At 45.2% G+C, this 25838-nt stretch overlaps 1 protein-coding gene across 2 annotated transcripts in view; it reads right to left on the minus strand.

The window, feature by feature from the left end:
• The window catches only part of LOC147888956 (L-arabinokinase-like), a 284402-nt gene extending 258774 nt beyond the window's left edge, over positions 1–25628 (minus strand). For both annotated transcript variants that reach the window (XM_087393001.1, XM_087393000.1), the window contains exons 1-7: positions 25231–25628; positions 25055–25162; positions 24846–24914; positions 24677–24760; positions 24482–24558; positions 12886–12952; positions 3414–3471 (exon numbers count right to left, since the gene is read on the minus strand). In XM_087393001.1, the coding sequence (XP_087249127.1) occupies positions 3414–3471; positions 12886–12952; positions 24482–24558; positions 24677–24760; positions 24846–24914; positions 25055–25162; positions 25231–25368 (601 nt within the window). In that variant the 5' untranslated portion in view covers positions 25369–25628. The remainder of the gene's footprint in view (positions 1–3413; positions 3472–12885; positions 12953–24481; positions 24559–24676; positions 24761–24845; positions 24915–25054; positions 25163–25230) is intronic.
• Between the last annotated feature and the right edge of the window lie 210 nt (positions 25629–25838).

A 25838-nucleotide genomic window follows, 5' to 3' on the forward strand; every position in this document is an offset into this window, starting at 1 on the left:
CTCTCACGAGTGATGGACTACGAGGACCAGCATTGCCTAGCTCTTTATGTCAGGGAGGCCACTATGCTTCGACGAGACTACCTCAGAGACCATCAGCACAGACCGGAGCGTGATAGAGCCCAGCCTGATAGAGCTCAGGCACACGCTATACCAGAGGACAGAGACCAGGAGCAGCACGAGGAGGTCAAAGCTCACACAGGACACATGCCTCCACCCTGTGGATGTACATATGAGATGGTTTGTAGACGCCGCAGGATCTTGTTACATAGGGGACGTACTCGCCGCTTCACGATCCAGGATGATGGCAGCTTTTCGAAGGAGACTTACTCATGGAAATCTCACCCCACCAGCCGCTCACCTCACCTTTGCTCAGATTTGTACTCTCATAGCAGGAGGCAGAGTCGATGGACACGATTTCCAGTATTATTTTGGTTCTCAGACTCCGTGACACCTGGACTTGTATCTTTGCATTGGCATATTGTACTCATCCCCCCATTTTGCACCCAGGGGCGGTTTCCTTGCATCTAGTTTACTTTGTATTTAGGCTCAGATTTGACATTATGTACTTTCACTTGCATTGTATTGCGTAGCACTTAGATGATATTCGACGATGCCTCTTCTTTGTGGCACGTTGATTTTGAGCTATCTTGTATGCAAAGTTCTTCATGTCCCATGGGCCCATTTTGGCCTTTAGTGGACAATTATACACTTTCTTTCTTTCTTTCTTTCTCTCTCTCTCTCTCTCACTTTCTTTCTTTCTTTCTTTCTTTCTTTCTCTCTCTCACCGCTCCGCCCCTCTGTGTGCACCTCAGCCGCCCCCCTGCTTCCGCTCCACCTCCCTGCTCGCTGCTCCATCTCCGCCCTCCTTGCAGCTCTTCCACCCGCAGCCACCTTCTGCCTTGCTGTGCCTCCACCCCACATCGTAGACCCGCCTAGCTGCACATCCACCTACAGCCCCGTCCCTCCGCCTTGCTGCGCCTTCCACCCACAACCCTCCCTACCTGCCTCTCCCTCCTGCTCACTCCAGCCTGTGGCCCCTCCCCGCACTACCCCTTCACCATTTTGCTCCAGCCCACGGCCCTCCACTCCTGCTTGCTGCTCGTCCACATCCCCCCCTAATCTAACCCCCCCCCCCCCCCCCGCCTCTAGCCTCAAACACCCCCCATCCACGCAGTTAACACCCCCCACTACCTCTCCATTGATCAGTCCAAAGAAATGGGAAAAGGCGAAGAAGAGATGGACAAAGCTAAGAAAGACGACAACAACAAAAAAACCAACCAACACAACTAAAACTTGAGGATGTGAACACGTGTTACAACCGAAGTGGACTTGGGGTTGACAACAAAGCAAAGGTGGGGCCCACCTCAGCCTTAGTCTCCGCCCCTATTTCAACTTTAGTTCTAGTTTCAATCTCAGCCCCAGCTACATCTTCACCTTTAGCTTCAGCTTCAGCCTCAGTTTCAGCTTCACGTCCAACCTACAACGTCTACATTCCCAACTACAGCTACAACCATTGCCAGTGACATATCCATATCCATGACGTCGGTTGCTTTCCTCCCTTCCTTTCCCGTTACAGCTCTCTCACCGCTTATGACACCTACTTCGGAGGTGTCATACACTGCTCCGCATTACGCCTCGACCTTTATCTCCCCTCTACCTCTCAGTCAGCCTCTCAGTCAGCCTACGCTCCCACATCTTGTGGGGATCGCCTCATCCATGCCACTATCATCTCCATATCGCACCCATCTCACCCAGTCACCACCTAGCCTCCGACCTCATCCTCACACCTTTATGCCACAGCCCTTCCAGTTTCAGCCTAGAGATATTCGAGATCATCTCCATTTGCAGCCCTATATCACTCCATTGTTGACTTCTCGAGCTGCGGAGAAGTCCTCTTGGTTGGGGACTTCAACGCGAGAACACGGGCCCATTAGGTACCACTTTTCGACTTCAGGGATGGTTCCATTCTACTGCCATGATATTGACCTTGAGGGTGCAGGTATACTATGGGTTTCGGCTGACAGACGAGGTCCAATCACATCTTATGGACAAGCCCTATTGGACCTCGACAGGATGCATGATCTCAATATTTATAATGGTCTCATTGGCCCATGATTGAATCATATGCAGGTGGATGGTAAATGCTTACGTTGTGCAGAAAAGTCTTGGAGACGATGCCACATTGTCTTTAGGGCTGCCGACCACATAGAGGATTTGGTTGGGACCCCTCCGTATTGTGGCCCGCAGGATGTAGTGAGACTTCACTGGGGCAATGGTTGTGTGGCTGTTGGAGGGAGGACCTCCATCGACCTAGCCGTCTCCATTTTATGATGGCAAAGCATCCAATTCCCCCGTAGACACTCTGGTTGCCATCTAGCAAGATATCATTTACACCCTACGCACCATACGAGAGTGCGGGACTATAGGTTGTAGAGCGAACCCCACAAGGTAGGAGCATTTCCGCAAGGCTTGGCGTGGCGCAAGTATTCGCTAGTTGTATAAACCTCCTCCTTGGTTGTTACCCCTGTTCCTAGAGATTCCCTAGGCAATGAGCTGAGGTTCTCCGGAGGTAGGGTGGTTTCTTTCTTACAGCTAGTGTGTCATTTCTCTTTTCCCCATGATTAGCGCCCTATCATGGTTTTAATAGAAAGTTCTTCCTCTGGAAATAAACAAGTGGTGCGCCATGGGACATGCATGGCCCTCCACCTGTCCCAACAGGCTACCATGTGTCTTGTGCCACCTCATGGGCTGCCATGTGTCCCATGCCATGTCATGGTGGCCACATTAGCATGCCATGTCAACATGCTACCTCAGTATGCCACGTTCAACCACTCTTTATTTTCTTGACTAATAATTCAGTTTGGGTGATCAATCCTAGTCCGATTTTACCTCTATTTTCACCATTAGATTTCTGATAGTTAGCTCTATTCAAAGGGTTAGAGTAACATTCTCTTTAATAGTTGTTGGATCGGTATGCATTCTATGCATTTGATTGGTCCCATGCTAGGGTACTCGGGTGGGGTGTACTCTTTACATTTCTCATAAAGAGAGATGTCTCCAATTGGGGGACACTAATGCCGGTAACCCCTTCAATGGGGGTCAACCCTCAAATGCTAGACCCTAGCCAACTAGTACCCAACAGAACAATAGGAAAACATATGCATTCTTTTGGCCAACATCCTAATTTAAAGAGCTTAGGATTTCAGAAAACAAAGATATGCAATAAATGAATCACCAAGCAAGTGGATATGTGTTTTGTGAAGAGAAGTAACAACATCTAACATAACTCAAAGGTTGCAACTTTAAAATTAAAAATGGTATATGGTATACAATAAAATTGTGGTGTAAGGTATTTGAATATCGTAAAACTCTCTCTTCTCCACAACAGTTGCACATTGTTGATGTTTACTTACTAGGACAATATCCAGGTAGCCGGACTAGAAATAGTGCATGGGAATAATCTTCTGCAATCTGCACAATAAAGTAGAAATAGAGGATTAAAGGAAATGATGTGAGATCTGCATGGTCTTCATGTACATTGTGATCTAACACAGTGACATGGTAAACTCTTAGTTCTCTACACTATTGTAACATGTGACCACATGATAGCTACCAACATGAAGGCTTATAAAAACAAGGCAAAAGTGACATAATTAATTAGAATACAAGCATTTTCTACTCCTTGTCACTAGTCACGATGAAGCTCTGAAATGTTGCCAAGAGACCAATATACTGGCTGTCTTGGACTTCTGAAGACAAAAGAGAACTTCTAGGATCATCAAAACAGTATGGTGAAATCAGCAAATGCACAAACAAGAATTATGAACAAAAATATTACATGCTAAATTAAGTTCTTCGCATGTTACTCAAACTTACGAAAGATTAAAAGATATCTTTATAAAATATCCTTTGAATGTCCACAATATGCTATGGTGATGCTCTGATAAAAACAATAATATGCATCTCAATTTTTAATCAATAATAATATAACTCACAATCGGAATTTTGTACTTGTATTACTTTCGTTAGCGTTTACAAGAATCGATCGTGTAGAAGATTATCACCATGAATTACCAAAATGTCTTAATTGAGGACAAAAACTATTACAAGATACATGTATCAGGGGTGTCTGATCATGTTGTTGCAATAACCGAGCAGCCAAGTACTTCTTTGTGGCATTGTAGGTTGGGGCACATGAGCCACATTTGAATTTTTCTGACTAAATTAGCCCATTAAAGAAGGGGAAAGAAAGAGCTTGAAAGGCTTGATTTGGTGCATTCGGATGTATGTGATCCCATGCCTACACGGTCATTAGGCGGGGCTGAATACTATGTGACATTCATTGATGATGCAACTAGGAAAGTATGGGCTTGTCTTATGCTATAGCTCGGAAGAGCGATGTGCTATAGCTCGGAAGAGCCTTTGATTGAAAATCAGCCAGGTAGAACGCTTAAATGCCGACAGACTGACAATGGTGGACAGTATCTCTCTCATGACTTTCAGCATTTATGCGATACATATGGGATTAAGAGGGAGCTCAAGTCCCCTCGTACTCTAGAACGAAATCCGGTTGCAGAACAGATGAACCGCACCATTCAGGAAAGGTTGCAATGTATGCTTTCCAATGCAAGTCTTTCTGGTGGTTTTTGGGTTGAGGCAATGAACACTACAATGCATGTGATCAATAGATCACCTGGTAAGAGTTTTTTTTTTCCCCCCAAGAAAAAGACTTCTATTAAGAGAAAAAACCCGCGAGAGCAAGCTCAAAGCGGAAAACATCATGAAATCATAAGGATAAATAAAAAACCCCCTCAGACTGAGGTGGAAAACAACCAAGGCTGAGGCTGAAAGTGCCACCTCAACCCTGTAGTAGTCTCAGAGAAGAAAGGAGAATCCTTCCATTCCCTGAAGAAAGAAGCCCTCCTAGCTGAGGCTGCACGGGAGTCTCCCTGCATACCCGTCCATACGGCCATCAAAGTATGTACGGTGTCTGTCCAAATACTAGCCAATGTGAGCGAGAGATGAACCTGAGTACCCTCCATAGTCTCTATGCATCTGGCTCTCTAGATATGCCAGGATGCTATGCTCGCTAGAATCTCCCAAGAAGTATCCACAGAGGCATGTACAACTGTAAAAGGAAGGTGTGGTACCACATCCAACGAACAGGACTCAATCCGATTACGTCAAACCGAAATGGCCCGAGAGGAGTCAACTCTCTCATAGAAAACCTGAGGTCCTGTAAGAGAAAGCCAAGCCACTGAGCCCCATGTCATAAAAAATGGGGAGTGGGCAAAGTGACTGAAAATCCTGGCTACCCCCATCCAAATCATCCTCGCCTGGTGGTGGTACAGGTCCAACACCTGCTCCTCGGCCTTGACAGGGGGGTGGTACAGGTCCTTTACCTGCTCCTCGACCCCCACCTACCTCAGGTACACGCGACGCTCTACAGTGGGTTCCGGTACGTGTGCAGATCCCTCCTCCTTCAGTTCACGAGGGTACCTTAGTGGACTCTGCTTCACCTCGAGATGTCCCTCCAGTCTCACCATGCACAGTCCGAGACGCTGAAGCTTCGACCTCCTCCCCGGTTGCAGCTTCTTCCTTAGATCCAGCAGTGCCAGATGCTCTTCTTGAGGCACGAGAGGTCTCCGCGGCTGGGCAGACACAGGATAGAGAGCATTCCTCACTTCCTCCCTTGGATAGGGGGAAGGGGATAGCTTACACTATTGATCCTCTTCCCTCACAAGGGATCCTTCGCACTCCGGTGTCTGGCTTGCTCCACAGGAACTCGTTTTCAGCCTTGGCAGAGGGTTCAGATTTCCCAGAGGAGGAGTTTGTGCCCGCTACTTTTGGGGAGCCAGTGATTGGGTTTCCTGTTGACAGGGCTTCTTCTTCAAGTGCCAGGATTCTTTCCCCTGTTGATTTTCCACCACTTGGTTCCATCCCTCCCCCCTCGAGCAGGAGGTCTTCAACTGTTGAGGGGTTTGTTTCCGCCACTAGGTCGGGTAAGGTGTTCCACTCTACATCCTCCCGTCGATGAGGATTATTAGTTGGAACATACAGGGCCTAGGTGGCGTCCCACATCGCCGCCATAGACAGCTGATCCGGGATCAGCTTCATCCAGGTGTTACTGGGGGTTCCATTGAGATATTATTTATTCAAGAGCACAAGCTGGATTCTAGAGATTGTGCCAAGTCAGGCAAGTTGCTTTCTGGCCATACTTTTTGGTCGCCTGCCTTGGGCACCAGGGGGGGCACTTCTATTTCAGTTTCGCAGTCGGTTCTCCCCTTAGTTGTTGGGCATGGAGTCATTATTCCCTCTAGAGCTCAGTGGATTATTCTTTTGATTGGAGGGCGTAAGGTTGGTTTCCTTAACCTATATGCCTCCAACATTAGAGGGGAACGTGTCCTTATGTGGAAGACTTTGCTCTCCTGGGCCCCCATTGTGGATTCATGGGTGATTGGAGGTGACTTTAACATGGTCGAGTTACCGTCAGACAAAAAAGGGGGTAGAGAAGGCGGACTTCACTCTTTGAAGAGAGCAGCTTGGGATGCCTTCCTTTTCCATTTCTGTGGCAGAGATACTTGATGTGATGATGCCTTTCTTATTCAGCCACAGTCCCTCCTGTTCTCTTGGTCGAACAGGAAGCAACAGATGCCTATTCATGCATGCATTGACAGATTCTATGTAGATGACTGGGCACTAGACAGAGGTGGATCGGTATGCATTGCTGCTGGGGTTTCCACTTCAAACCACTTCCCTGTTGTGCTGGCTATCTCAGAGCCTCACTTGAGAGGCCGGTCTGCCAGCATCAGGATTCCAGATGCCTTTTACACAAAGGAGGACCTTACAGAGGCAGCCTTGCAGATATGGTTTGCTCATGTCCAGGGTGGGCAGCCATATCCATCACATGTAGCCGCTGCCCTTTCTGGTATTAGCGACTTCTACCGCTCAGTTGCTTGTACCAGGAGACGAGATATTCTCAGACGTGAGAGTGGTGTTTGCCAGCAGTTGGCAGCTTTGCAGAGGGAAGAGCAGAAACGGCCTTCAGATGCTTGGATACAGGAGCGCCTTTCTGCAGCAAGGGCTCATCTGCAGTTATTGCTTGATCAGAGAGCAGAGTATGCCTTTCATGCACGGGAGTCCTTCTGGATTCAGATGGGTGGTAGAGTCAATAAACACTTTTTCTCTACTCTTGGCCCTAGACATAGTAGAGAGAGTGTATCCCAGCTTATTGACTCACATGGGGTTTTACAGACAGAGCCTGATGATGTCTTACGCATAGCTTCAGATTTCTATGCCACCCTTCTTACTGCTGATCCTGAGACACATGATAGAGAGGATGCTAGACATGCTATTTGGCAGAGTATCCCTGTGTTGGTGAATCCGGGTATGCATGTTCTACTCGACGCACCTTTCACCAACACAGAGTTCAGGACTACACTTTCAGCCCTTCACAAGGGCAAGTGCCCAGGTTCAGATGGCCTCACCCCGTCTTTTTTCATTGCCTTTTGGGATATGATTGGAGACTATATTACTTCAGCCCTGCAGGCCATTTGGGACTCTGGCGAGATGCCTGGGTCGCTTACAGAGGGTCTCATCCACCTTATCCCAAAAGGAGGTAGCAGAAATTTAGTGTCCCAGTGGAGGCCTATCACACTTCTGGGGACTTGTTACAAGATTCTGGCCAAGGCTATCAGCCTCCGATTGCAGCCACTTCTCCCTGATCTCATTCATGACACTCAGACGGGATTTGTGCATGGCAGAAACATTTTTGATAACATTTTTTCTTTCTGGGAAGCTTCAGAGTGGGCCTTGCAGAGTGGCTAGAATCTTGCCATTCTACTTTTGGATTTTTAAAAAGCTTATGACAGAGTAGATTGGGGTTTTTTGGAGGGCACCCTTCTACGCTTTGGCTTTACTGATGCTTGGATCAGAGGTGTTTCCTCTTTGTACAGATCAGCCCACAGCCAGGTACTTATTGGTGGGGTAAGGGGTGAGAGATTTCAGATTTCGAGATCAGTCCGTCAGGGATGCCTCCTTGCTCCTTTCCTTTTTTTGTTCGTGGCCGAAGCTATGAGTATCTATGTTAGATCTCAAGCTGACATCTTTGGGCTGAGACTTCCCATCAGAAGGGAAGAGGAGCTACTTGACAGTGAGTTGGCTGATGACACAGCAATTTACTTGGATGCCACTCCACAGACGCTCACTTCTTTCAGGACAGCATTGGATTTATTTTGCTTGGCGGCAGGGGCGCAGATAAATTGGCATAAATCCAATGGCTTTTGGATCAATGATGAGGACACTCCAGTTTGGGGGCTTGACATAGGATTCACTTGGGTTCAGAGGGGTGTGCCTATCAGGTATTTGGGCTGCCAGGTCGGCTTGGATATTTCTACCACGTAGCAGTTTGCTCCCGTTTTGTAGAGCATCAGAAGGAAGCTTCTTTTTTGGAGCTCAGCCAAGCTGGATCTTGCCTCTAGAGTTGTGGTGGTCAACCAGGTCCTCTTGGCCACAGCCTGGTTTGTTTGTTCATGTTGGTGCCGTTCTAGGGACTGCATCATTCAGCTCAGAAGACCGATCAGGAACTTTCTCTGGAGTGGGCTTGATGGCACAGCAGATGCCTTAGCCAGGGTGGCTTGGGAGACCCTCATCCTCCCTACACAGGATGGGGGTCTCAATATTATTGATCCAGATTTATAGTGCAAAGCTTTACTTTGCAAGATGGTGGTGCGCGGACTTATGCCAGGGCAGGAACCGTGGAAGGACTTTCTTATCAGCAGCATACAGAGGTGCACACCTTCTTCAGGAGGAGACTGGATGAGCAGTGTTAGATGGATCTTCACCACAGCACACCACCTCAGGTCACCTTCGTCCCCTCTCATGGTTGCCATTCTGAAAGCTTGGGCCAGTTTCAGAAGCACTGTTCAGAGGATTCCTCCTTCCTCTCGGGAAGAGATTGATAGGCAACCCATCATGTGGAATGACAGTATTTTAGATGACCTTGGCAGGCCACTGGGTGCCTCACTCTACATGCAGTGGTCCAGGTGGGAGAGGGGACCTGCTTCTTCTATGGGGTCTTGGAAAGCTTTCCGCAAGCTTCTAGAGGAAACAATTCAAGGTTAACAGGACATCTCAGAGGGAGTGCAGGGAGGATCTTGCAGATTGAGGCAGCCCTTCCAGAGGTTTGGGTAGACACAGATGATATGCCACTCACTTCCTCCACTTGGGCAGGTACTTTTTCGAGAGGCGGGGTTCCGCTTCAGGTTTTGGCCTTCCGAGATGCACAGGAGGATGCTTTGGTTTTTAGTGTCCAGGATGGTGGCAGATTGCTCAGGTCCACAGAGGACATCTTGCTTGAGTCTGCTTTTCAGCCTATCAGGGTTATAGGTCTTTTGATGCAGGGATCAGATTTAGAGTGGTTCCTAGACCCAGACCCCCGGCTACTCTCCACCGGGTCTTGGAGGCTCTGGTTCTATGGGGGAGTTCCCATCAGGTATTTACAGTGGGACCCCGGAGAGTGGGAGTGGATTGACGCAGGGCATCGAGAGAAGAGCATCCCCTTCTTTCGTTACACGGTCAGTAATGCCACGAGATTTCAGCTTAGAAGTAGAGGTTGGAGACCCTCCAGAGTTCCTCATTAGGAGACTTTTGGTATTACTGCGGATCAACAGAGGTGCTTCTGGAGGAGGCTCTCGAAGTCCCACAGGAATAGAAAGATCACTATCTTCTTTTGGCTTTCTATCCATGGAGGGATTGCAGTGAACCTTTGGAGATCCAGGTTCCCCTACATGCCCTCGATGCCTTTCTGCTTCGGAGTCTATTCAGCATTGCTTATGGGATTGCAGACAGGCGAGGTTGATTTGGATGGGGGTAGCCAGGATTTTCAGTCACTTTGCCCATTCCCCACTTTTTATGACATGGGCCTCGGTGGCTTGGCTTTCTCTTACAGGACCTCAGGTTTTCTATGAGGGAGTTAACTCCTCTCGGGCCATTTCGGTTCGATGTCATCGGATTGAGTCCTGTTCGTTGGATGTGGTACCAGACCTTCCTTTTACAACTGTACATGCCTCTATGGATACTTCTTGGGAGATTCTAGCGAGCATAGCAGCCTGGCATATCTGGAGAGCCAGATGCACAGAGGCTATGGAGGGTACTCAGGTTCATCCCTCGCACACATTGGCTAGTATCTGGACAGACATCGTACATACTTTGATGGCCGTATGGACGGGTATGCAGGGGGACTCCCGTGCAACCTCAGCTAGGAGGGCTTCTTTCTTCAGGGAATGGAAGGATTCTCCTTTCTTCTCTGAAACTACTACAGGGTTGAGATGGCACTTTCAGCCTCAGCCTTGGTTGTTTTCCACCTCACTCTGAGGGATTTTTATTTATCCTCATGATTTCATGATGTATTCCGCTTTGAGCTTGCTCTCGCGGGTTTTTTTCTTATTAATAGAAGTCTTTTTCTTGGAAAAAATCATCCTCGCCTGTCTGCAATCCCATAGTTTCTTTGCCACATGGAAAGAAAGCATTGCCATGTAAATGGGTCTAGATCTTCTCTCTGGTTGTGAAGATGACAACACTTAGATGATATGGAGCTTATGCAGATGGATGTCAAGACAGCTTTCTTGCATGGGGATTTGCATGAGGAAATTTTCATGGTATAGCCGGAAGGCTTTGAAGAAAAGATTTGGTTGCAAGCTAAAAAAGAGTCTCTATGGCCTTAAGCAAGCACCTAGAGAATGGTATCAGAAGTTTGATGCTTTCATTCAGTCCCAAGGTTTTAGAAGTGAGATTGATCACTGCCTCTATACTAAAAAGGATAAGGATAATAGGCTGATACTCCTGGCACTTTATGTGGATGATATGCTATTGGCTAGCAAGAACACTTATGAGCTCGATGCATTGAAGGTCAAGTTGCACGAGGCCTTTGACATGAAGAATTTGGGACCTGCATGTCATATTCTTGGTATGCGCATCACGCGTGACCGGAGTAGGAAACTCCTTTGGCTTTCACAGAAGGAGTATGTTACAAAAGTGTTACAGTGTTTCGATATGGAGGGGAAGACAGTATATACTTCATTGCCTCCATATGTGAAACTGAGTCAGGCAGATAGTCCCAAATGAGATGAGGAGAGGGTCATGATGGCCAAGGTTTCCTATGCATCAACAATTGGAAGTCTTATGTATGCTATGATAGCTACTAGACCTAGCTACAAGACCGGACTTTGCATTTGCTATGGGAGTTGTTAGCCGATATATGGCTAATCCAAAAAAGAGGCATTGGGAGGCAGTTAAGTGCATCATTAGGTGTAGAAGGGTACCAAGGAGATATGTATCTACTTTGAAAGAGGAGAGATGTGTGTACTTGGGTACACAGATTCAGACTATGCAATGCATGTGGATAGTTGGAGATCCACTTCTGGTTATGTGTTCACCTTTGCAGGTGGTGCAATGTCATGGATGTCTCGCGCACAGAAGTGCATTGCTTTGTCTACCACAGAGGCCGAGTATGTTGCAGCCACAGAGGAATACAAGGAGGCTATATGGCTTGATCGGCTAGTGGAAGATTTGGGGATTCATACAGGTGTACCGACATTGCATAGTGATTCCATGAGTGCTATTCAGCTAGAGGGAGATTTGAGGATTCATACAGGTGTACCGACATTGCATAGTGATTCCATGAGTGCTATTCAACTAGCACGGAATCCAGTCTTTTATGCAAAGACTAAACACAATCAAGTACCATTTCATCAGGGAGGTACTTGAGGACAAGTGCATAGAGCTTGTCAAGGTTCATACAAATGATAACCCTCCAAATATGCTGACGAAGAGTCTACCTAGTTAGCGATTTAAGTAGAGTCCACTAAGAACTATCGTTCTATGAATAAGAATAGTCGCTGCTCAGCTTGTCTGTGTGTAGGGTCGAGCTGGAAGTTGTCCCTTCCATGCATGAATTGATGTTGGTATATTTCCAAAGCATACCGTGTCATGTCTCTCTAACTTTCTGGGTTTATTATTGTCGTGTCATTTTATGCGCATGTGATAATGAAGCTGCAAGTTTTGATTCTCTTCACATACCATGGTCACACCTTGGTTAACCTAATCTACACCTTGTTGACATCTTAGTCAATGGGGCAACACGTCAAGGGTGGTCACACCTGGGCCACACCTTGTTCACATCTTGGTCACTCGAGCAACACGTCAAGGATGATTGGACCTTGGTCACACTCTAGTCACATGAATGGCATAACTGGAGCGCTGCATGAGTTGTAACGGGACTAGAGCAGTGCATGACTAGGACATGACTGGAGCAGAATGGGAGTCGATAGCGAGCATTATTGCTTAGTACGTATGGGCAACTAGGTGCAAGCACCATAGAGCAGCAAACCACATCAGCCTTGGAGACAATGGGCAGCATTTGGCTAGATATCATTCATTCTCTTGGAGGTAGATGGGATAGATTCTAGGGAGATTCGGATCGCGCTAGGCATAGGAGGGGGCCTTTCATCAGTATATGGAAACGGGGCCCTTTCCTTCACAAATGGTTGTATAATATGGCATTATAAACCATAGGAGTGGCTATTCGTTCAACCCTTTGTAGTACGAGGTAGACCCCCAAGAGCGGCTTGCCAAGGGGATATCCTTGTGTTTCTTATATTGTACCCCTCATTGGGGAGTTGTATTTTCCACAGTGTCCCTATCACTAAGGAGTTTATTATGCTCTTTTCTCTATATTTTTTTTTGTTTGTTTGTTCACTTATGAAGGAAAACTATTCTTGCATAGTGTCCTTGTTGAGTTATTCTTGCATAGTGTCCTTATTGTAAACACTGCTAATGCACAAGATCTATCAACAATAAACATGGATTTAGAGATAGAACCATCACCTGCCAAACAATGGAGCGATATTGATGGCCTGTAGCCATTATGTATTCTGCGTATATGAAGTCCCAACTGTGCACCAACATTCTTCGTTGTTAGCTTATAAGAAGCTAAAACATAAGGGGAATCTTTTGTCAAATCAAAATAATCCTTCCCAATAGAAGTACACAGTATATTTGAATATAACATTTCTTGAATATCTTCACATTCAAAGGAGATATATTAGGGAGATTGACATATAAAAGTCAAGCTAAACATTCCTTTGTAATATCCATTGTCAAATTAATTATTATAATCCTTTGCATAAACAATTTTTAAATTGAAAACAAAGCTATTCCATGTAGAGCACAGGTTCATGAATGGTATGCTCAAGTTCATGATAGAGTGGCATAACTTTTGAAAACAAGCGTCCACGTTCTCATACCGAAGGCCCTTGATCCATAAGCTCACCATGCACATTAATTCTTTTGACTTACATTAACTCTCGACATGCTACAAAATACTACAAGATGCATCTCATGAAACCACAAGATCATGAAGAAGCTTATAGAATATCAAAATATGAAAGAGCTAGTTAGACAAAATCTTCTCATGTTGTAAAACTTTTGGCATTCTGCATTCTCACATGATTGCATAGTAGTTCCTAAATTTAATCAACTACTTAGATTTGCAATAAGTAATCGGTCATTATATTTCCTACGTCTATCCATAAATACATTGGTGCAATCCCCCATGATATTGATGGGGATATCTATCTATCGAGCTTCATCTTATATTTGAACAAGCTCGACTTCCTAAGTAGACAATCCATAAATGACTATGGTCGATAATACATCTTCTTCCCCATCTCCCTTTGACATGAACAAAAATCGCTTCTATTAAGTTGAATAAAACTCTCCTTAGGATACAAAGGTGTGTTGACCAAAACAACCTATCAAGGTAACCATCTTAAAAAGGGCAACAAAGATGGAAAGTAGCAACCTCGATCTAGAGGCTAGAAGCCAAGTAGGAGGCAAATGTTGCCAAGATAATGCATCTAGTGCCAAAACCAAACCTTAAATGATGGCTTGCAAGTAGAATTAGATATATTGTCTCAAACTAACCCTAGTTAGTCTATACCTAGCATATTCACCTATGCATAATGGATATTAGCCATGGTAAATCACCCTTATGGCCAAGTGGAGGTCGAGGGAGGTTTAATAAAGCCTCGCTAAATATTGTTGTATGGGTTGTGGCTACATAAATGGCTTAGCTCTTATTATTTGACTATCAATCATTGTGGATCCTAGACTCCTCAAGGTCAGCCATGGAGCATCGCAGCAGCAGCACAGCTCCCCCTATTACAAGACAAGTGTTAAGGAGGAGGCCAGCTATAAGAAGTCAAGGGGAATGGGGGCCACAAATTTAAGCAAGGAACAGCCACTCTTGTGCTTAATGATTGCCAAGTGGCTCCATATTGCTCCTGCAGCCCATACATCTCCTAGAACTTAGATTGGGATTATCTTGGAGCTCTTTATAGTGCACACAGTCTCTTTTGGACTCGTTTGCTACCACCAGTCACCAGCCATATCTCACCAATTCCTATTCATGTGTCAGTCTCTTCATTGGATCTCAAGCAAACATCCTTCGTTTGAGACTCCCCCTCTGACGAGCTGATGGTGTTCCTTTGTTATGCAATATTTCCATGCAGAATGTTTCACATACACATTGGGTAACTATGAGCAGTAGACAACATACACTGAGTGCTATTCTGCCTCTATCTCTTGTGCAATTTACTTCCATGGTTCATTATCTAGTACACTTGTGTTGAGTGAGATTGCAGAGAGTGTGAGAATTCTTTAAGCTTATTCTACGAGCAAAAGATGGAGGCTGGTTGTGGTGCATAGGCAAGTATGGATGTGAGAGTAGAGCTGGGAAGAAGCGCAAATCAAGGAGATGTCGATTGATTGCGCCGCTAAACTATGTCATTGTATTGGAATGCTCGACAGAGTACCCAACTTTACATACTTCTTAAACTCAATAAATTATGAAAACATAGAGTAACCAACTTTTATAAAAGGATGCACTTTATATGTATAAAACTTAAAAGCTTTACTTTGTAGGAACAAGAATGGAGATAGATTGTGAGCACAAGAGAACAAGAAGTAAACACAAGTGCACTCCAACTGAAATAGTGAAGTAATCCCCGATTTGTCATATCAAATGTCTAACATAAGACGGACTTCACTCTGCAATTTTCTGCAAATTACTGCTAGTGAGTATAATGTCATCCACATATAGCACAAGAATGACCAAATCTGTGTTTTCTTGCAGAACATAGAGATTGGGCTCCGTATGTGTATTCACAAAGCCCTGGGACAGCAAAAACTTATGTATCTTATGATACCATGCACGAGGTGCTTGCTTGAGCCCAAATAATGCCTTTTCCAGCTTGCATACCTTGTGCTCTTGTCCCTCCACCACAAAACCTTGGGGCTGCTGCACATAGACCTCCTCTTTGCGATCCCCATTCAGAAAGGCATTCTTGACATCCATCTGAAAGACTGACCACCCAGAATTTGCAGCTAACAAAATGACACACTAAATGGACCACAAAGCATAGTTGGGTCCATCCAACTTATCTGCCTCAGTCATGGTACCAAAATTCTCATTGAGAGACATGACTACAAGTTCAAGACTAAAGGCAAATGTACCTGCAAATAAAATGCAACTAAAAGGCAACTAACTACTATGCAAATAAAATGCAACTGAAAGGCAACTAACTGCTATGCAATCACTGCAATGGCATACACTCACAGTGACTGCTCTGAAATAGCAGAGAATCTGCCCCAAAAATATATGCCTAAACCACAATCACTTCCGAGATACAAAATGCAATCAAGAAATATATTTCTGCCCCAAAAGTAGTCCTCAAAACATAGCCAAACACTGGCTCACAATGCAATGAACTTCTGCACCAAAATAGACCTGAATCTCAGCCAAACAACGGCTCACAATGCAACAGCACTTTCTTGCTCAAATGGCATCCAAAATGTGCATAACCTTCAGCCAACACTGGCAAGGACCAAGAGCTGGAGCTGGAGAACGAGCTGAAGCCGGAGCTGAAAACACCTTTCTTGATGGCAAAATGTACAGACAGCAAGTCCGCACGGTATGGAACTGACTGGCACAAATGGAGAGGCAAAGAGGCCGGCAGCAGTCTATACAACAGTATGGACTGTACGGGCAGCATTCCGTACAACAGTACAGACTGTATGGACAAGGTCGATGCAGGTCCGGGAGGCTGACGGCGAGCTGCAAATTGAGCTGCAACAGTACGGAACTGTACGGAAACAGTCCGCGTGGTAGTACGGACTGGTACGGCTCTGCACGTGTAGCTGATGGCAGGCAGTACGGCTGAAATAGGCAGCAACAGGGAACAGGTACACGAGCAGGCGTGGGAGCTCTCACGAACTGTGGGTGAGCTAAAACGAAGTCACCCAGCAATGGAACCTTCTTCTCTGCAACAAAAGTGCGACGGAGCACGCGGGAGAGCAGGAAGGAGGTGGGTTTGATCGACTAGCTCTGATACCACATGTAGGAACGAGAATGGAGATAGACTGTGAACACAAGAGAACAAGAAGTGAACACAAGTGAACTCCAACTGAAATGTTCAACAAAATGAAGTACTAGTACTTGGTATATATCATCCAAGTACTAACACTTAAAATAGACTAAGTCCTAGTCTATCCTACAATACCATATCATTGTATATTTCTACATACTTTGAAAATCATTAGAATACTTGAACATAAAATTAAGAAGAATATGATGGACAAAAGTAATCACAATATGTATGAGTAGCCAAAATTGATGATTAAATCTTTTCTCTCTACCCTATAAACAAAATGGTGGTTCAATGGATAATGACTCTGCTTAAAACATTTACCCAGAATTTAGTTTGGGCTAGCTCAGAAATCCTTATTGATATTATTTTGGGCTTCTAATGTAGCCCACCCATCGCTAGATGGAGTAGACCAGCCTTCAGAGTATTTGTCCGCATTCAACAATCGGGAAAACTGGTCTTCTATGTTATCCTCACTGTTACTTATCCATCCTGCTGTGGGATGGTTTTGCACTTTATGCGTTAAAGAAGCCTTTAACTCTTCTTGAAGACGGTTCATCTCTCGTATAGTTACTTCAAGTTCTTGAGACTGAAGTTCCGAGACAGCCTCGTCCTCAAGCTCTATTGAAGAATAGTCTAGAGTTGGAGTACGGTTACTCCCTTGTTTTTCCTAGCCATGGAGGATAATTGCAAAAATACATACTTGAGGAAAGGACATATAATGCTGATTCGGAATGCTTGCTATTTACAATCTTGGGTTTTTTTTTTTTCTTTTTGGAACTGATTTTAAGAAGTAAAGTATGTAAAATACGTATCTCCCTGTACTCTATATTTTCATAATTTTTTGAGTTTAAGAAGCAAACTATGTATCTCTTTGATACTTGGTTAAAGTCTAGTTTATGCAACAGTTGGTTCCCCCTAGGTAATCACAACTTGGCTAAATACCTAGATTGGTGGATTCCCTGTTGGAATATGAAACCAAAGTGAGTCAAAAATGAGTGTACTAGGTGTCTAGGGGCGTTTTATGGTGTAGTGAGTCCTAGACATGACACGTGTCATATTGGGAGATATCCCATAGGCATTGTGACTTTCTAGAGTCTAGTGGCACACTATATAGTGTTGTATCATGTTTGTATTTTGGTTACCATTGCCTAGCACTTGTTCTTTCATTTGCTTTCCATTTTGCCTTTCCATTATGCTTTCCATATTTCCATTCCGTTCCTAGTTAGCTTGGCATTCTCTACCTCCATGTCTCTTCATATGGTATCAAAGCCACCTCCAAGAGGTTTGAGGTAAGAGAGTAGCCATGAAGCTGCCTTCCCTCCTCCTCATTGGAAGGTCCTCTCTTCCACTTGGAGGGCTAGCCTCTCTTTCTCTCCTTCCTTGAGCACTCCCTCTTCTTCCTTTGCCTCTCCACCTTGAGCTCCTCTCCTCCTACCCAAGCCTCACCACCGGCATTGGAGCTGATCTACCTCGTCGCTACCCTCTCCATCGTCTTCATTTTCAGCCCGCCATAACTTACCCAAGAGCTGCAGCATTCTTCTCTCCAAAAGTGCGCCACTTTCCTGTCCCATTTCTTGCTCAAAATCTGCCCTAAATCATGCTGATTATGTTCGCCATCTAGCAGCCCACGCTGCTGCTGCTGCCCACGTAGCTCTACTCTCTGCCCGCCATCATCTAGCAGCTCACGCTGCTGCTGCTGCCCATGAAGCTCTGTTCTTGCTTGCCAAATCCGCTGCCAAGATTGCCGCCCACTGCTCGCGATCTGAACAGCAAAAAGAAGCATAATGTGAGCTTGATGTGAGTCCCGGTTACTTCTTGACTTCTTCGATCACCTCTGCGAGTGCTCGTGGTGCCCGTGGTAAACATTGATTGGCTCCTCGAAGTGCTCGTGACACCTCCGGCCTCTACTTCGACATCGGTGACTCTCCCTTAGTCATTTTGAGAATCACCATGTGAGTGCTCCATTGAGCTACCCATGGACTTCACCGACACATCTTTTGGGGCATTCCTACCTAGCGCTTCATTGACATCGTCATCGTCTCGCAGGGATGTGCACACATGTGCATTAGCTACTTGAAGGACATCTCTTATTCCTAAGAGATCTATTTTTATTATTCCTACAGCTTGATGTATTTTGGAGTCCTCTACCCTGGGTAGTCCCCCTAAAATGATATGTAATGAGTGTTTGGTTTTCATTGAGTCTAAAGGTCCTCTACCTTGGAAAGTCCTCCTAAAAATATGTATTGGGTTTCCTATTTTTTTGGTGTGTGGCTTAGGGGGGATGTACTGTGGGAGCCATATGTATTGGCTTTGATAGGTCTCGTTATCAGGCCTGGCTGAGTTCCAGGATGGTGGTGTATTCCTAGACCTATGAGCTGGTCATATAACCATGCTATAATGTGAGCCTCTGAGCATGTTGAGTCTCAAGCCATGAGAGTGCTTGGATCAACCTCTGAACACGCTCAGACTTTAGCCTCTGAGTTACATAGGGTGCACAGTTTGATGACCGTCATTGTCATGTTCTGTTCTTGGTTCCATTCCAGTAGTCTCTCACCTTGCCTTCATGGGGGGGTGTTGGAATATGAAGCCAAAGTGAGTCAAAAATGAGTATACTAGGTGTCTAGGGGGTGTTTTATAGTCTAGTGAGTCCTAGACATGCCACGTGTCATATTGGGAGATATCCCATAGGCATTGTGACTTTCTAGAGTCTAGTGGCACACTATATAGTGTTGTACTTGTCTAGTCTTGATACAACAGTCAACATCAAGCTTTATATCATGTGAGTATTTTGGTTATCATTGCCTAGCACTTGTTCTTTCATTTGCTTTCCATTTTGCCTTTCCATTATGCTTTTCATATTTCGATTCCGTTTCTAGTTAGCTTGGCATTCTCCTACCTCCATGTCTCTTCATTCCCGTGGTATGGGACACAAGAATTATGGCCATGTATGTGATTGATTAGCCATGGACTCGGATGATCGGCTATGAATTTGACAGTTGCATCACTTTAGTGACGACAACTAGAACAATGGATGCATGTATGTGATTAATTAGCCATGGATTCGGCTGATATGCTATGGATTTGGTCAATTATCACTTTAGTGGTAACAACTAGAACAACATGCGATTAGAATAACCCATTGTTCGTGAAATCCTTGGGGAATAAGCCACTTAGTAACTTTGCGGTCTACTCACGTCTTGTGTAGACACAAGGAGAAAGTATCCCAACCAGCCCTCACGTGTCAAGTTTGACACAATGCAAGGGTCTACGTTTCCATATGGGACATTACTCATGTCTAGATAGACATGGAACACTATATTCCAACATTTATTGCTTCTCTGTCTAAGAGCCATTTTGTATACATTAATATACTGTTGACTCTGTGGCAACATGAACTTATGTAGAAAGAGAATGTGATACAACTTTGTGTTACAACTTCTACATGTAGAGAGAGAATGTGTTACAACTTTGTGTTACAACTTTGTGATACGACTTTGGTCCTCCTCCTCCTCCTCCTTCCTCCTCCTCCTCCCTCCTCCTCCTCTCTCCTCTCTCTTCTTTCCCCCATGCTCTTACACCTTCTTCCTCTCCCACTACTATGCTCCCCTAAACCCTGTGGTCCTCAATCCTTAAAACTCCATGATCTACGAGGGAGACGAGTTCTCCACCATGTACTCTACTCTGAACCCTGGAACCTCCTTCTGAACCCTGGAACCTCCTTCTAAACCCTGGAACTCCTTCCAAACCCTGGAACCTCCTTCTAACCCTGGACTCCTTCTAAACCCTGGAACCTCTGGAACCTCTAGAACCTCCTTCTAACCCTGGACTCCTTCTAAACCCTGGAACCTCCTTCTGAACCCTGGAACCTCCTTCTAACCCTTAAACTCCTCCTAAACCCTACAACCCCCAATGAAGGCGAAAGCCTTCATTACCTCAATCATGATGATACACGTTCCTTTTACACATGCATGCACTTTGTTTGCTTACCACACTTAAGCCTACGTCTCTCACCGGAACACGACTCGAGGTCCTAAGCTACACGTATACTACAATCGACAACTCTAATATATCTATAGGTGACAAAAAGCCTCGGAACCCTGCATACTGAGATTACCCAGCTCTTCCTACGAAAGAAGTAGGAAAGAGCAAACATATACAAGTTAGAACCCAAAATGGATTTAATATGACCTTGAAACATGTTTTTAGATCCTACAAGGTCAATTAATGGGGTCCAAGCTAAATTGAGCACCTTGTGGGTATATCCAAAAGATTATTGGAAGAACCTACACTCCGAGAATCCTTTTTCTGACACAAGCCTCTTCAGATTTCCTCTTTCCTCTTGTTGCCTCTCCATCCCCCCCACTGCTGTCCCCCCTCCCTCCCCACCAGGCTCTCCCTCCCTCCCCCTTCCACTACTCTCACCTGCCCCTCCCTTCCCCTTTCCCCTACCCTCCCCAGCCCTTCCCTCCCTGCTATTGTCTCCCCCTCCTCCGCCTCCACCCCCCACTGTTTCCTCCCCCAGCCCCCCCCCTCCCCTTCTTCCTCCCCCCTTCACTTCCCTCCCTGCTGTTGTCTCTCTCCCCTTCCCCTCCCCTCCTGGCTGCTGCCTCTCTCACCCCTCCCCCTCCCTCCCTCATGTTGCCCCTCCCCGTTCGCCTCCCTCCCTCCCTTCTGCAGCCCCTCCCCTCCCCCTTCTCTTGCTGCCTTCCCTTCCTCTTTGCGGCCTCCTCCCCCCCATCCTACCCTCTCCTTCCTCCTAGTTTTTTCTCCCTAGTGACGAACAGATCCTAATTCTATTTAAAGTGCCCATCAATCTTCGATTGGCAAATGGCTACCCTTCGTCCCCTTCTCCTATTTTGAAGGGCTCCTCATAAGAGCTGCTCCTCCTATTTCTGAGCAGCCTCCTTCCTCTGACAGCAGGTACCTCTGCTTGGTCAAGGGCCTAAGGTGGCTCCTGGCTCTACAGTATCCTTCACGCACGGATCTTACAAACACTGGCACCATTATTGATTGGTTCAGAGGAACTCTTTCTCCCCTCTCGCTTGTTGTGGAGACTTGGCAAAGTTTGTGCCCTCCACCTTTGTTCGCCTTGTTCCTCTAGATCATATTGATAGAGAGTCCACTTCACAGGTTTGGGGATTCTTTATTTTGTGGACTTTCCTCCCCTCCACGACTCCAAGAGATCAACTTCATAGGAGGGAGGAGTTTCCGCCACCAAGTCGGCTAAGGATTTCCAATACGCCTTTCATGCACAAGAGTCTCAGATTGGAGGAAGAGTCAATAACAATTCTTCTCTACTCTTTGGCCAGAGACAAGGTAGAGAAGTGTTTCATTGCTCTGACTTTGACGGTGTTTTATAATCAGATCCCGATGTCGTCTTATGTATTGCTTCTAATTTGTATGCCTCCCTTCTCTGTCAAAGAAAAATGAGTCTTTGAATAATCTCTTAGTTTAATTTTCCGCAAGCAATGTTTTATTTACAGTTTGTACTTCTACAATAAATGGTCTGTTAGATACCAATGTATAGATTTTTTAACACACCGGCACCACCGGAGGTGTTCAATGCTATTTCGGGGAATTAGATTACACTCATGATGAATGAGTGGATGGGGCCACATGGACTAGACCTTTGGTACGCCCATGGTACGAAGGTGAACTTTCAGTTGAGCTTCACGCACGAGGAGCCAGTGTGTGGTTTGGCGTGTGTGGTTTGGCGACAGGACTTATCAGATTGCCGTTGGAGGCAAAGGTGGAGCAGGCACACTTCTGGCACCTCCAGAAGTGTGCGGAGCTGTTCGGGGTGAAGTATTGACACGATATCCACACTAGTACAGCGACACACAGATATTGACTACTCGCCCTCTAAACCCCAGGCAAAATCACACAAAGCAGTCTTTCTGGGACAAGCACCCACTCACAGGAGAGCCTTGTTCCTGACTCCCCCGAGAGCTAGTTTGGGATCACGTTCCGCCAGTAGTCTCGCAGAACTTGAGGAGCCTTTCACAGATGAAGACCCATACATATAAACTTATATATACCCATGGAATTGTACAAGATGCCTATATGTATGTATGGGGTCAATGTCTTCCTTGCAAAGGAGTTGCGGTAAGTAAACTCCAAGGGTGAAGGAAAAAATAAGTTGCCTAGTTTATGAAACTTTGGTAGCTTTTTGAGACAAACAATTGGGGTAGTTGAGAGCTTAATGGGAATAGCCTCCAAGTTACCAGAATTAAATTGGTAGAAGTATGTCTTAGACATAACATAGTGATAGTTTTCCATTACATATGTCTTGGACATCATATACAATGATAGTTGTCCATAGCATAGTGGTTGGATATTCCATGTTGGACAAATGGAAGTCAACCAAGACTATGAAGGTGGTTGTTCACCATTATTGGATGATGAGGGCTCCCGATAAAATCAACATGTATTGTTGAATAGTTAAACATAAGCAAGTATACGTTTGATTGAGCAATGAAATACGTAGAAATCTTGGATATAGTGATTTGTGATCCTAGTGATCATTATTTGATCTTGAAGGATACTCAACATTAGTAAGGTTGCCATGTATTTGCCTCACTCCACCCTCATGTGAAAGAGTTAGGAGAATAGACAGTAGTAATTGATTTCAATATATACTCAATTCTAGTAGCTTCACTCGACCCTCGTGTGAAATAGTTGAGAGAATAAGCTAGAAGTAATTGATTTCAATATCCACTCATATAATTCTACATTATACTTTTCATAATAACCAGAGGGTAACTAAAGGATTCCATTGCTCAACAGATAGATCTTTGCAGATATTACCTTCGGAATCCAGTTCATAAACAAAAGTATGGTTAGAGATTCATGAAGGAATGTTGAAACCATAGTTTCATTTTTCTACTCTGATTTATGAGGACATGATTCTATTTAGGGACAACTAAGATTTAATGGTGCTTGGAAGATCTAGGGGTTTAAGACTCCATGAATCTAGGATCCAAGGTTTGAAAATAGTTTAACAACAATGGCAAAAGCCAAAGTTGAGACAAGGGTTACCCTAGTGTTAATATTGACTGACACAATCTAACCAAACGATTTAGTTTGAGACTGGAACTTGCTTGGATGATGTTTAGATCAATTTAGAAAAAGGTAGAGCCTTTATAGAAAAGGAGGCTATTTAGGGCTTCTGTAAACGCTATTTAGGGCATAACTCGGATGCTATAATAGCTGGAGCTAAATACAGAGGCGTCTTGGGGCAGGCAACGTTGGACCTCTTGGCTGGGAGTAGTAGCTTGGTGGAAGGGACATGTAGGATGAGACACGTTCGGCTAGCTTTCTCAATGGTCTAGACCTCAAGGCTTAAGGGCGTGTTGTACTTCGGACCTCAGTCACGGACTCCCCCAAGAGTCACACTAGGGTCACACCTGGGTCACACCGAGGTCACATCATGGTCACCTGAGCAGCATGCCAAGATGGTTAGACCTTGATCACCCCTGGTCGCACCGTGTTCACATCTTGGTCACTTTGGAGCGACTGGAGAAGTACTTGAACATGACCACCATCCGTGTCAACCATAGCACGTAGTGCTTGCTTCTCGCACCAATGGCCCTAGGCCTCCGGTAATACTTCCGGAAGTGTTAGGACCCCCCCCCTTAGACAGGGCGGTTCAAGTGGAGGTGAGCTTATGATTGTTTTTTTTTTGGGGAAAAGTGGACAAAAAATTTTATTAACAGAAAAGTAAAAAGCCGTACAAGAAAAGTCGAAGGGCAGCCTTCATGTACAAAGGCAAATGACAACTACTCCCAAGACTTATTCAGAGCCACTCTTCTCAACTATCGTTCGATATTCTTACTTAAGGTGACGGACTAGAGGTATGAACCTTATATAGAAGAAGTAATTGGCTTCGAAAGCTAATGGGCAAGTGTTTTCCATGCTTGAAAAATGCTTGTAGACAAAGGGGTCCATTTCTGCAAGATGAACTGTAACCAAATATGCTTACAGTGAAGGATCACCTGAAATTGGTGACGCACACACAGCGTACGTCCGCCTCTGCTGCCGCTCGGCACGCAACTGGTACAATGTCAGAAACCTGTTTACAAGCCAGCGATACCGGGTAAGAGCACAAGAACGAAGAAATTTTCATGTTGCTTCAACTCGTGAATTTAAAAGGCCAGCGATCTTTAAGGTGTTCTGTAAAGTACACTAACCACAAGATCGGCTTTAATGCATCGAAGCCATTCCACTTCGGTAGATAAAATTATAGTCCGTGGGATAACTGCGTCTAGCCGGTACTGTTGGAACGAAACACAAATAATGAATGAACAATTCGGATTGGAGAAGCAAGCAATTAACTGAAAGCGACAGTCTTTGTCTGACTTTTTCAAGAGATGCGAATCGATCCACAGTAAGAGCATCCGATTGTACCGCCCCACAATCAAGTAGCACCTGCTAACGACAGAGGAAACAGGTTGCACAAGCAACCAAAGAAACGAAACCAATCATCTTGTTTTCGTCGTCCGGGGAAAAAGTGCCATTTTTTGAAACTACGATCGCCACAGAATTCTTGCTTCAGACAAAGTCCATACCTTCCTCACATGCAATCTAGAAGAAGATATACTACTTCTGAAAACGAACTCAGGAGCTGCCGTGACCAAATACACTTCATGTCCTGCCGAAATAAGATGTCGAACGATCTGCAAGCAATTTGTGTTGAGAGAAAGAGATCGAAAAGTTTGAATTCATGAACACGACAGGTACGTACTTCTACAACACGAGTAGCGTGTCCAAAGCCGTGCCCAGTGACGTAGTAGGCAAATACAAGTGGAGAGTTTGTTGCCATTTTCAAGGCTCGATGCTTTTCTTGTTTCTTTTCTGTCTCTTCTCCTGGCTGGATGATCATTCACGAACGCCTTAGACAAAAAGGTTGCACGTCTGACAGCAACAACCTGAAAATTGGTAGCTGTTCGCAGGCAGGGTGATGGACTACAGCGAATGACGGTAAGTGCTTCGCGTTGGCGCTGTTCCTTCAACAATCTTATACTAACTAAACATCTACAAGATCACTAATCCAAACACAGACTTCCAGCGATTGTACAAATTTTTGAGCGAGCGATCGCGCGAACCTCCCTAACATGATGCAACAAGACACTCCGGCCTTCCAGTCATGGAGGCATATTTATCCCACTTATTATTCGTTATTCGTTACATTTGATAACACAGGCCCTTAAGTACTTAGTACAACATAGATGATATTTTCGAAAAGATCCAGCAAGCCTTTTCTTTCAAAAAAAAAAGGCTAGGGCTCTTTTTAAAATCGTCATCAAGGGCCCTGCCCCACCGGAAGCATTGATAGAGACCATTGATACCGAT

The sequence above is a fragment of the Dipteris shenzhenensis genome, chromosome 21, assembly GCF_047967505.1.
Source record: "Dipteris shenzhenensis isolate YYH24624 ecotype China chromosome 21, Dip_SZ_1.0, whole genome shotgun sequence".
In the NCBI taxonomy this organism is placed as follows: domain Eukaryota; kingdom Viridiplantae; phylum Streptophyta; class Polypodiopsida; order Gleicheniales; family Dipteridaceae; genus Dipteris; species Dipteris shenzhenensis.